Raw genomic sequence first — 12,837 nt, forward strand, 5'->3', positions numbered from 1 at the left:
ATGAACAAGACGAACAGTTTCCAGGATACTGACCCTTTGCATCTCAATCACTTCACAGGCGGATATAGATCTAGATGCTGGTGTATATGGACAAGACGAACAGCTTTTTTTTTTTCCTTTTTTTGTTGGACACTTTGAGCTCCTGGGCACCGCACATCTTATCCGATCAGATCTGTGGCATGACAGCTACAACGGAATCAGTCTGATCTATCTGTGACATGGCAGCAATCGGCATCAGTCTGATCTCTGTGTTGCATGACTGCCACAGCACATGATGATTAGTCTGACTTCTCTTATACTGAAACATCTCAGCACATGCTGCTAATTTCTGGATACACCATATGCTGTTAATTTCTGAATAGACCAAATTTATATCCAAAACTACGGTGGTATAACCCAGAAGGGGTAAAATACAACATCTCTATAATGCGAATACATTGATACATAGTATGCACCCCTGCTAAAAAATATCCGAAAGGGTGATGGTAAGTATAATCTCACCTAGCAGCTCCTAATAATGTATAACTACAAAGTTTAATCATTAAATACGACAAATGTAATAATATCTCAACCTTTTTAAGGGAACATCTCTAGAGTCAGTCTGCCGAACTAGGAGCTAACTGTCAATGAAGCTCTATGCTTGGACAACTATCCATCTCCCTCTTGAATGCATAAACTGCACTACCAACAGATTCTCAACAACCTTCAAATATCCTCGGAATGTGCCACCAGGGAAGATGATACTCAGCAATTTGTATACACTAAGATATTGTATGATGTTACCTAGATAATTAACAGAAATAGATTGATTAGCGACACAAGAGAAACCAGCATAAGAGAAGGTGAAATGATTTGATGATAAGCATACCAACTCCATATGCTTGGTGCAAACTCGCCACCTACCCTACTCTGCGGTTTTGTTATTCCGATTCCTGCAGAAGTGTGAACAGAGCAATAAGATCACAATGTAACATAAAGGAAATGAACAAGACAGGTCAAACATACGCTTGGAATGAATGAATATCCTTGCGGAAGTTCTCTAGTTCCTCTAGATTAAACCAGACATCATCAAACTAAGTCATAGAGATAAAACCAATTAGTTATACAACTACAGGGCAAAAAAAGGGGAGTGATATAAAAGGTGGAAATGCAAGGCACACCAGCTTGCCGAAATCTTCTTCCAATTTTTTGTTTTGAAGAACTTCGACCAGGTTTTTGTTTTGAAGAAAACAATGGATGAAATATAGAACATATATCCCGCAGTCCTCTCCATTTTGCTGTGGCACCTGCAAAGTTGTTTTACATACAACAATAAGAAATCTAGGGTGTATTTGGTTGCCTGAATTTGCCCCAACCTGACCCGATGGATACGTATAATCTTAGAGAGAAACGTGCTTGGTTGCCCAAATCCACTGTTACAGTCTAGCTTGACGGATACAAATATACATCTTCAGTCTGGCCCGGCGGATGCAGGCTCCTGCATCCGCTCATGCAGGTGGACCCACTTGATAGTGTCACAAAATCATCTTCATGCGAGCAACCAATCACAATCTCAACTCTTGCATCCGCTAATGCGATCTCAGATTCAGTCAACCAAACAGCAACTCAGTTCAACCTATCCAGATAAATACAGCTAACCCAAGACTCTTCTTTTTAACAAATATGACTCCGCTCAACCTGCTTCCGCTCAGTCAGACTATACAATGCAGCTCTAAAAAAACCCATTCATGGAACCAAACACACCCCTAAGAAATTCAAAGGCAATGAATACTAGCCAAGAATTAATTTAGAGATGTCAAAAACAATACCTTGGGAAACTCAAGACGAATTTTGTTTATGAACTGTTTGCTTTCTTCCCGCTCTTCAGTTTTGTAAATATCAACAATGAATCTAGCATACCAGTAAAGAAATGCTAGTAAAAACTAAGATATTCTAAGCATTAACAATGTTGCCATTTATGTGTTATCTCAGGTGCGGAAATGAAAGATTGAAGTCATTTCTACAAACATAGACTAATGACAATAAAATGTCCAGACTCCAGAACTGTCAAGATTAACTATTCTTGTGAAGGGTCAGATGATTCTAATGTGCTGTAGCAAAATTGGATTTGCTGTGGCTTAATCTGCAAGTTGTTGTCATACTTCCACACTGTTATATACTATAAAATCAACCACTAGCATGGACAGGCTCACTAGCTTTCAATTTCAGAGGCATATCATTATGGTCTTATCTGGATGGGAGGCAACAGGAATACAGCACACCTGTTGGGCTGTATAAAAAAAAGCACCAAAACCATATGGAACAAAAAGAATGTCAAACTGGTTTTAATATTTGAATCATGCATGTTGAGCAAACATACTGCCTGCAGGCATAATCATACTGTGCCAAAAAATATACACATATTAGGCCGTGTTTGGCAGAACCCCAGCTCCGAGATCCATACATGATTTGAAGTTTGTAGGATAAAATAAAGTGATTTAAATATCAGTTTTTTTTGTCCAAAGTAAGAACAAGATGCCGCAATCAAAGACCTTTAATCTGCCCACAGCTCCAATTCCAAAAATTTCTGGACCTAAGGATGACCAGCTCCAAGAATTATTGGAGCTAGAGCTCTACTAAACATGCCCTTAGTTTCATACAAATATTGCTATTGTTGTTTTAGAGATTTAGAAAGAAAGAGATAGGAAGCAGACCTTCTGATGTCTGATTGCAACCTTGTCGGATCTGTCGTATTAAGTGAATCCAGCAATATCATGCGTGGTCCTTTCTTAGCATCCGAGTAGTTTGTCTCGTTAAAGTGGCATAAGACAAGGAGGCTCCAGTGTCCCCTGCAGTAAGAAGTGTGGAAATTTGATACCTATCTGACAATTAAATATGTGATTTCACAAGGTATAATGAGAGTAACCAACCAACAAACAATGGGAACAAAAACATATTCTCTTGAAAATATTTTCTTAGCCTTTATCCACTTAAGGATATTTGATTTATTAAGCCCCTTGTTGTACATGTGAAACCATAAAGAATCGAAGTATGTATAAGCACTCTTCTTGTCTTCATCAATGTGCTTCCAAAGATACCTGTGCCAAAGGTTATAGCAGCATTGGGACAAAATTTCTCCAGAAGACCAATTATTCAAAAAAAGGAAAAAAAAAAGAAATAAAAGAATAACATACTCCATGTATAATTCAAAAATATCAGTATCCAACTTGTCTTGATTTGTCTTGTTCCTCCTGCTAGATGCATTGCGTGTGCTACTATTTTGGGGAAGGTTATCATAAAAGGAGGGCAATGCATTTTTGGATCTCCCAAACGCCTTCACTGCTGTTCCTCTAGTTGTTCGAGGCTGCTTGCTTTTGTGCTCTACAAATGGAAATAGAACTAACATCAGAGCTCAAATACAAACGCATAATCTATTATACATAAATCATGTAACTAAGTTTTTAGTTAGTCGTGCTAAAAGTGTACATAGAAACTCATCTCCCTACAAGCATATGCTTTGCATATATCACTGGTAAACCACATGAAATTCATTTTTTTAAATTTTTTTGTTACTCAGTTTAGGAAACCATCTTCAGAAGGCCTCACAGAGTAGTGACTGAGTTAAGAAAAAGATATGATAAAGGACTAAACATCTAGCCAAACAACAAGTCACCATGTTTACACCGAGCGTATAAAGAATTAGTTGAGTATGCCTTTAACTGGTCAAGGTTTTCTTTTCTGTTGAGAGATAATAGTTAAATCTGGTGCAAATCAGGGAAACAGAAATTTTCCAGCTTTAAACAAGAAATTATTCCCTTTATGTAGGCATTCTACTTTCTCTCCAAGTTTTTTTTTTAATCATCTTTGCAACCTTCCATAGTAGGATTCAGCGTGCAAATCAGCCACAAAGGCTAAAATGGAATCCTGGTTGAGTTCACTCTCTTAAGCTACTCCTGAACTAAAGAGACAATAATGTACTTAAAAAACATATATAAACTAAGAAATCATTGGTCTCCTTTCTCTAGACACAAATATTTAGCCAAGCTACAACACACATTACTAGTATGAAAAATACAAGAAACGAGCAAACTGACAATCTGAAACATCTTTCTCAAGTTGCACAGGCAACTCTATTCAGTTAAAACATCGAATAAAGGAGACATGGCACCGTTCTAGGACCTGGTCCTAATGCATTAGGCTACACATTCTACAAGTAATACGGAAGCACAAATTTAACACCATATCATGAAGAAATAATCACATTTATTAGTAAAACGATGTGCTTGGTTTGACCCATGGTTTTTAAGGCGTCGCCTAAGCGTCGCCTAGGTGACAAGGCGCTCAGAAAATCTAGGCGTCTCCGTCGCCTTGCCAGAAAAGCAGCGAAAGAGAGAGAGGGAGGGAGAAGAAAGGAAAAACGGGAGGGGAACCGGCTAGCAATACCAGCAGTCGTCACCTCACCCATCCTCGCCGGCTCCAGTGCTGGTGGCTTGTGCAGAACTCAGGTCAGATGCGGTGACAACCGATCTGGAAGAGAGCGGAGGCAGTGGTCAATTTGAGGGGCCCTACGGTGAGGGACAGGGGAGCGAGAGGGCGAAGGAGTGGTGGGGTTGGCGGCGCAATGGAGAGAGAAAGAAGGGGAAGCGGGCGAGAGAAGTGGCGTTGCGAGAAAGAGTGAGAGAAGCAGCGCTGCACATCGAAGAACCTGGGAGCGGCTCCGCATTGACATGGGAGGGGATATTTACGGGAGGAGAAGCACATGGGGGCTCGTCAGTGGGCTGGGCTGACCTCCCCTCCCTTCTCCTTTCCCTTTCCTCTTTTTCTTTACTCCTCCCTGCTTCTATTTTGCTGTTTCTTAGGCTGGTATAGCGTCGCCTTGCCTTGCCTCGCCTCATGAGTGCCTAGGCGATTGGAAGGGGTTGGCTCGCCACGCCTCGCGTTACTGCCTTAAAAACCATGGTAGGACAGGACCACTAACTTCTTGGCCCACTAGGCCCAAGAAGTATGATGAAATCCTAACCCTATGGCCCTACCTGAGAAATTGGAGGCCTAGTGCAAAATTCAAAATTGGCTCCATATATAAGAAAAGGAACTTCCAAAAATAAGTTATGAAGAAATGAATCAAATGAGAAGGAAAAACCTAATAAATTGAGGAGGGATTCAGGATGAACTGTGGAGGATTGGAGGCAGCACATCTATTCAATGCAAACAACTGATTTATTCTCAGAAATTTGCAAAGAAATCAACTATCGTGAAGAGAATCGAGATGTGATTAATGCTACCTCCTACGATTGGGTGTGGGACTCGCCGTTCAAGGAGCTGAGGGGTGATGGGTGGGTGCGACGCCGGTCTTCAGAGTCTCCATCTTGGCCTCTTGGGGAAATTGGAAGTATCGAGTTAGGGTCTCAAGGAGATGAGAGAGAGGGTAATTGAGTCAATGATGCATAGGTGACTCAGTTCATTTACTTGGTGCATGGCAATCATGCCCGCTTCCCAAAACTAAGGCGACCATGACATCAAACAGCTAGGTACCTTTTTTCCTTTTTTTTCCCCTTGGGTTGTTCTTGGGTCTAGAAAATGAACAATCAAATGGGCCAACATTTTTAGGGAGATGCGGAATTGGGAGGCACACATGCTGCACAGGCCTCCGGTATGGGCCTGCCAAACCCCTCTTCCCTAGTTGCTTCCTTACTTCTCGTCCGCACCTGCCGCCACCCCTTCTTCCTCTCGCCGCCACCAAGACCTATGCTTCCTAACCGGCTGCCAAGACAACCCCATCTGCCTCTGCGCTCCCACCTACGCGGTGGCCATGACCGCCATGGACCGCCCAGTCTGGGGAACGCCTAAGCACGACTGTCAGGCTAAAGTCGGAGCTGGAGGTTAGAAACTAGCACGCTGGCAGCCTCGTAGGTTGATTATCGAAACACTGACTAAAGATCATCCAGCCCTACAGTTAAGCACAAGATCTACGACAGCACATACACGGACCCTGCACAATCGAGGAGTTGGAGACACAGGTGAACCCACAAACCCTGTCCATTTCCAATAAACTAAACAAGAAAGAGCCATCTGATTCAAACAGGGAGCACCTGAGCAGCCTGCAACTAGCAATCGGCCTCTAATCGAAAACCTGAGGCAACATAAACCAACGAAACCTCCCCCATTTCCACTTAATCAGGAGCAAGCAAGCAATCATCTGAACCCGTGCAGAGCAATCAATCAGCCTCTCAATAACCAACCAAAGCGCAGCACGGCACCGCACCTCCGCCGCGCGCAATCCGCTACCACCGCAGGAAACAGATCGAGATACGCGAGGCCTAAAAGAGAAGGAGGGATTTTGGGCGGGCGGCGCGGCCCTCACCATCGTTGTCGCTGTCGAGGTCGATGGGCGCCTCGCCGTGGCCGCGGCGGCCCATCGCGGCCTGCCCCCTCTCCCCCGGGGGAATGGCGATCGATTCCGAGTGCTGGGCCCGGCGGATTCTCGGGAGGAGGGAGATCAATTTTGGGGAAGGGGGGGCTTCGCTTTCGCTCGCTGCTTCATCCCTCCTGCCTCCTCCGGTCCTCCCTGCCTTTTCTGGGGGACGCGACGGTTGGTGCTGGGAAGAGGACAGCAGGAGCGGCGAGGTGGCGACACGTGGATTGACGCGATGGCGTGGGGTTTAGGTGACCCGTTCTCGCTCGTACGGAATGGGTACGGATCCTCCGAATTAACGATGATTAATGTAGAATACGTCTACACTACCGTTCTTTGCATTAATTAATTATTAATTACTGTAAAACAGTATTTTAGCTTGTTGAGTATTTACTGTATAAATCGATCCCACCCATCCATCACTAAACCGATGACTCTAGGTTATAGCTAATGCAGGCATTCTCTGCATTAGCTCCTCTACTGTAGAGGATTCGTGTTCGTTCGAAATGGCGTAGCAGGGGTGCGGCGGCGCTTATGTGCTCGCGTCTGCCCACTCAATGACAAGGCATCACCTTCCGAATGTTTTCTAATAATAGTATTTTAATAGAACATTATAAAAATAAAATGAAAAAATATGTGTCAGTCGGCACTGGAAGTACAGACTAGACACCTGTCAGTATTCAGAATACCAACTAGACATTTGTCGACACCCCGAATGTTGACAAATGGCTAGCTCGGCACCACAAGGAATGTCGACAGATGGCCAACTCGGCACCACGAAAGCGGTTAGCCATGCACGAAGACATGCCGACAAGTGGTCACATAGGACTTGTCGGCACACCTAACGTCAACAGGTCATGTCGGATGTCCAAATGCTGACAGGTCCGTTTTTCCACGGTCATGTGTGTGTCACATGGGATGTCGGCATTTGGAGTGTTGATGGGCACATATGTTTTGCAATTTTTCATTTTTAAATTTTATTTTTGCATTTTCCATTTTAAAATTTTAATTTTGCAATTTCTATTAAAAATACTATTAATAAAAAAAATCTCACTACCCCACACCGCCCTCGACCCCTGCCCCGCGCGAGCGTGCCAGCACCCTATCTCCTCGTTGCTCGGGCCCACGCCACTACCGATCTGACACACGGCGAGCAACTAGAGTGCCCAAGTAGTAAGACGCAGGAGTTCAGATGGAGTCATGGAGGAGCAGCTGAGGGTAAAGATGAGCATTGGGTCGTGCCGGGCTGGTCCAGCCCGAGCGTTTTCGGCTTCAGATCCTTCAGGCCGTGGCATCGCGACACGAGAAACTATGTGTATTGTGTCGTGTCAGCACGAGTCATTCTCCAGTGAAGCTCAGGCACGGTGAGCTGTAGCGTGCCGGGCTACCACGAGCACGGTCGTGCTCCCTGTAGCGGTGTTCCTAGAGGCATTAGACCTCGTGCTGCATGTAGGAGAGCACCTCCTCGATATGGCGCATGAGCATGAGGGGAGCTGTGGCTAGCTAGTTGATCTAGTGGAGGGGGTGGAGAGCGGCCAATTTTGAGTTGCCTGAGGCAGAGAATATGCCTGTTTGTACTGGATTTGGCCGGCGGCGGCATCCACAGGAGAGAGAAAACGGAGATGGAAGTGAAGGAAGACGACCATGACGTTCTGTTCAGGGAAACGATCATTGGCGGGCTAGTCTGATTGTATTTGATGGGCTGAAACAATCATTGGTGGGCTAGTCTAGTGGGCTAAGATAATCATGGGGCTAGTCTGGTTGTATTTGTTGGGCTGAAACAATTATTAGGCTATTTCGGTGCGGGGCTGGCTCATGACAACACAATTTTCGTGTAGTGCCGAGCCAGGCTGGCACGGCCCAGTAATTAATCGTGTCATATCGTGTTCGTACTGTGCCTGACTACCGGCATAGGCTACCCGAAAATAGCTTGGTCCAAGTCCCAGCTCTAGCTAGAGAGCGAGAAATCAATCTGAAATTGTTTCAACCTAAGAATCTTGCAACGTAATACTGAAGATGGCTAATATTGAACAAAACAGTGACAACCGTGATGCCAAGAACGAAGAGGAGGAAAAGGATGTCAAAAGAAGGAAAACATGTTTCGAGGGATATTCAGAATTCGGTGCAAAAATGGAAACTAATATAACTGAATCAAAATAAGTTCGATTTCTCATTTTCCCATGGTTATTTTAGTTACTAGTTTGAAAACCGAATAACCAATCGTAATAATTCCATTAATCAATTGCCCACTCCTAGTCAGGGTTGGAAAATAATTGAAAACCTCTCGATATGCGTGAAAACCAGTCAATTCGGTCCACACTGAATTCTGAATTCGATCGGTTTTCAAATTTAAATTCAAAAATTCAAAAAATTAAAATATATTAAAAAATCATAATTTTTTTTAAAAAATACTAGAGACAATTCTAAGACCTTCTGTGAATTATTTTGTAAAAATAATATTATTTTCATCAAATTTTATATGAAGGAAGTTTGAAAAAAAATACTGAAATGGACCGTATGAACATGATGATTCGACCTATCACGTTAAGGAAACGTTTAACATGCAAACATAAATTTTTCTTGTGTAGGGTGTATCTTAAGAGGATCTTTAAAATTTGTTTCACTTCATTTAGAGTTTTATTAATTTCTCCATAATTTTTACAAAGTTCACAAGCATAAAGTGAACATATTAATAAACAACACTATAATTAACTTTTTTATGTCTACCATTATTTTTCCTAAATAAAATATAGTATAAGTAAACTAATAAAAGTGGTTTAACTAATTTTGGATGTATGATGGGTTAGCTATGAATTAATTTATTTCCAACACATTTACACAATCCTGCATGTTACAATAACTATTTCATGAGTTAATGTATTTTTACAAGGTATACGATCATGTAAGAAGACTAACAAAATTAGTTTCATGATTTTTGGATTAGTAAAGAATTAATTATGTATTTAACTACGATTAGAAAATACATTTTCTCATAGAAAATATTCAACTTTTATGATTATAAATACTTTTATCATGTAGATCATGTTACAAGGAAAGCAACAAAATTTATTTCACTTAATTTAAAGCTCAGATGAATTAGCTATTGATTTTACAAGGTTGAGCTATTTTTTTTGTTTTTTTGTTGAACTTCCCTAAAATTCGAGAAATGCGCTCGGTAAATCAACAAATTTGACCGGTTTTTGACTAATTCGTTTAAAATGTGGAAAATGTGATCAGTAAATCGTAGAATTCATTCGGTTTTTGATAGAATTGGATCGGTTTTTTTTGGAATTTGATCGATTTTCGCTGACTCGATTTGGTCAGTTTTTGTCTCTGATTTATAAATTTGGCCAAGTAAATTTGTCCGAATTCTCGTCAATTTTTCTGGTTTTTGTGAATTTTGAAAAATCAGTAGGTAGCAATTTTCATTGCCCAAATGAATTTGTTAACCCTACTCCTAGCACACATAGCAATTTCCTGTTGTTCCTCTTAGCATTTTCCATCTTAGTAAAAGCGGAACCGACTCTTTTTGCCCTGCTGTGATCCGTTGGATTGGAAATGGACCATGCAGATTTAGCGCTATAGCACTGCTACAATACTCATGGATAGTAAAATCAGCATCGTGTTCTTGTGAATAGTATTCATGTTCACGCTCTCACAAATTACTGCAAATTACTTTGATGGCTCAGTCCGGCCATTTTGCCTGGATCGCTCCATCCAGCATCCTTAGCGAATACTATTTTCCTGGGCCATCTCATCAACCTATCCATCCAACCAAACTCCACAAAAAGTGCCCTGCATCCTTAGCGAATACTATTTTCCTGGGCCATCTCATCAACCTATCCATCCAACCAAACTCCACAAAAAGTGAGGGCATCTCCCGGATGGGTTCATCCATCGAACCAAACACACCCTTAGCAACTTTCCTATTATATTGATTCAAAATTTAAACATAGTATAGCTAAACTGCCATGATATAAAATAGCAAACTTGAGCATGAGCATTTTATCTGAATGTAAATCATGAACAATGCTACTTTTATTCATTAACATATCAAATAGTGTAATAAGCATAACATGGAAGAATAACACATGAAATATATCATCAAGTGCTAAGTAAATTAGTAGGCTCTCCAACGCTATACTAAGATCACTGACTAGTGTGACATTCTCAAAACAAGTCCTAGATTGTGATCAACCAGTTTAATGTCTTGTCTACTAAGCTACCAACCTATCAAGCACCAAATATATTGAAATCAATATAACTGAACATAATTTAATGCAATCAATTGCTCAACATGCCAACAAGTATAACAAGACTATAAATAGTAATTAACACAACTACAAGCTAGAATTTGTTCTACACTATCACACTAATCTCACTTAGCCTGCTATCATCATTGAGCGTATAAAACCACCGACAGAGCATGCCATTTCTCCGAATATCAGCACATAATATTAACTTGCATATAATATAGCAAATTGCACGCTTAAAGTAAAGGCATCGGGAACAAGCTTACTTTCCAATGAAGAAGGAGAAGGAAAGGCACGCGAAAGCGCTATCCTGGAAAACAGAGACACCCCTCTATGCCGAGGTCAAGGGGTGAGAGTTTTTGTAGATACAATACCAACATGATAACACGGCACATTGCTATCAACACTAGAGGAACATCATGACAATACAAAGGCCTCAACACCGGGCTAGGGAGGAAGCAGCCGAGCACCAGAACACCTAGTGCAACAAGGACAGAGCCCGAGCCACGCCAAGCACGCAACCACAGGAGGCACAATGAGCAACAGAGTGCGCAGCACAAGCACAAAGCTAGCGCCACACACAGAGCTGCACGACGCGACGCATAGGATGGCAAGCAATAAGAACTATTGGTCGGGACCATGAATGACCCGAACAAAGGAGCCGCTGGACAATGCGCTTGCTGCACCACCAGCACTGGGAAATCGTGCACAAAGGCTAACATGCAGAGGATCAAACCGAATAGCCGGAGGTCAAGAGAGGTGCAGAAAATAGATGGGGAAAAAGAGGAACTCGTTGTCTCTCGCCCAAAAGAAGAGGGCCCATATATAGCCCTTGAGGGAAAGCAACGCGCCACCACCCCACTAAACCGACTCGCCCATGACTTGGCATCAACCGGTTAGGGTGGAGCGAGGGTGTGCGGCGCAGCTGCCGCCTCCACCTTCTTATGGAAGCCATGAGTGGATAAGGCAGGGAGAGCCAGTCGGTCTTGTGGGCTGCTTGGCCCAACTGGCCTTGAAGCATCCCACATCTCACTATGCCAAAATAACACATAGTGACAGGTGATAACCATCATTAGTGACGGTTACCACACCCGTCACTCTTATTGCATCACTAATGATAAAACATTAGTGACGGGTTGGGATCCGTCACTAATGACAATTACCAGTGATGGGTCATAATTGAGACTCGTCACTAAAATGTGCCTCCTATGGCTTGAGCAGGCCTGTTACCTATCACTGTGACCGTCAGAAGTGATGGGTGTATGTACCACCTGTCACTAATTATCAATCCCCAGTGACGGGTAGTTTTCCAACCTGTCTCTGAGACTCGGTCATTAGTGATGGGTGTTAACCACAAACTATCACTACTGTCTGAGTCATCAGTGATGGGTTATTACCACCCATCACTGGTTATTGAGTCATTAGTGACGGGTAGATTTCCAACCCATCTCTAGGACTCTGTCATTAGTGACAGGTGCTAACAACAACCTATCACGGGTGACGGAGTCATTAGTGATGGGTGTATTTACCACCCGTCACTAATTATCTGGAACCAGTGATGGGTAGCTGCAACCCATCACTGTTGACTGAGTCATCAATGACAGGGTGTTATGAGTCATTAGTGATGGGTATCTTTCCAACCCATCTCTAATGACTAAGTTTCAGAGATGGGTTGGAATGCTACCCGTCACTGGGACTCGGTCATCAGTGATTGGTGAATTTACCACCCGTCACTAATATTCTCATCCACCGAAGGTATTTACATATTTCCTGGTTGCATCTTGAAGCAATATCAGGATTTAGCAGTCGTCTTCTTCTGCAAATAAGACACATCCAGATACACTCATGCCATAATCACCATTAATTTCAAGACATATACCCACATTGTAGGGACCAAGTCATGAGATATGCAACAACAAATTACATAATCAAAAGTCTTCGAAACATACAACAACGCAAGTCCACATCAAGATAGTTACAAATTACATAAGTCAAAAGTGCAACCACAAATTACATAAGTCTGAGCCCTGCCTCCATACAATAGAACTCGCCTTTTGAAGAGACGACTTCGGTCATTAAGAACGAGGCGATCCGTGCTCAAATGTTGGAGAGTGCAGACTCCTAAATGTTACCGTCCAGTAAGCTGAATTCCTGCTGAATGAAAGTAGTTATGGAAAAAGTATGCAATTGGCG

At 42.5% G+C, this 12,837-nt stretch overlaps 1 protein-coding gene across 2 annotated transcripts; it reads right to left on the reverse strand.

The window, feature by feature from the left end:
- Positions 1-390: 390 nt before the first annotated feature.
- On the reverse strand, positions 391-6,574 carry LOC133900485 (probable ubiquitin-like-specific protease 2B). 2 transcript variants are annotated; one of them, XM_062341644.1, is made up of 9 exons: positions 6,341-6,574; positions 3,174-3,360; positions 2,910-3,077; positions 2,694-2,828; positions 1,809-1,890; positions 1,161-1,286; positions 1,006-1,073; positions 869-932; positions 391-783 (listed from the first exon to the last, which is right to left on the reverse strand). In XM_062341644.1, exons 1-8 carry the CDS (start codon positions 6,393-6,395, stop codon positions 905-907), a joined length of 849 nt encoding a protein of 282 aa, XP_062197628.1. In that variant the 5' UTR covers positions 6,396-6,574; the 3' UTR covers positions 391-783; positions 869-904. The 2 variants fall into 2 exon arrangements, 1 of the variants encoding a protein (XP_062197628.1); XR_009906541.1 differs by lacking the exon at positions 1,006-1,073.
- Between the last annotated feature and the right edge of the window lie 6,263 nt (positions 6,575-12,837).

Source organism: Phragmites australis, chromosome 19 (genome assembly GCF_958298935.1).
Source record: "Phragmites australis chromosome 19, lpPhrAust1.1, whole genome shotgun sequence".
Lineage (NCBI taxonomy): Eukaryota > Viridiplantae > Streptophyta > Magnoliopsida > Poales > Poaceae > Phragmites > Phragmites australis.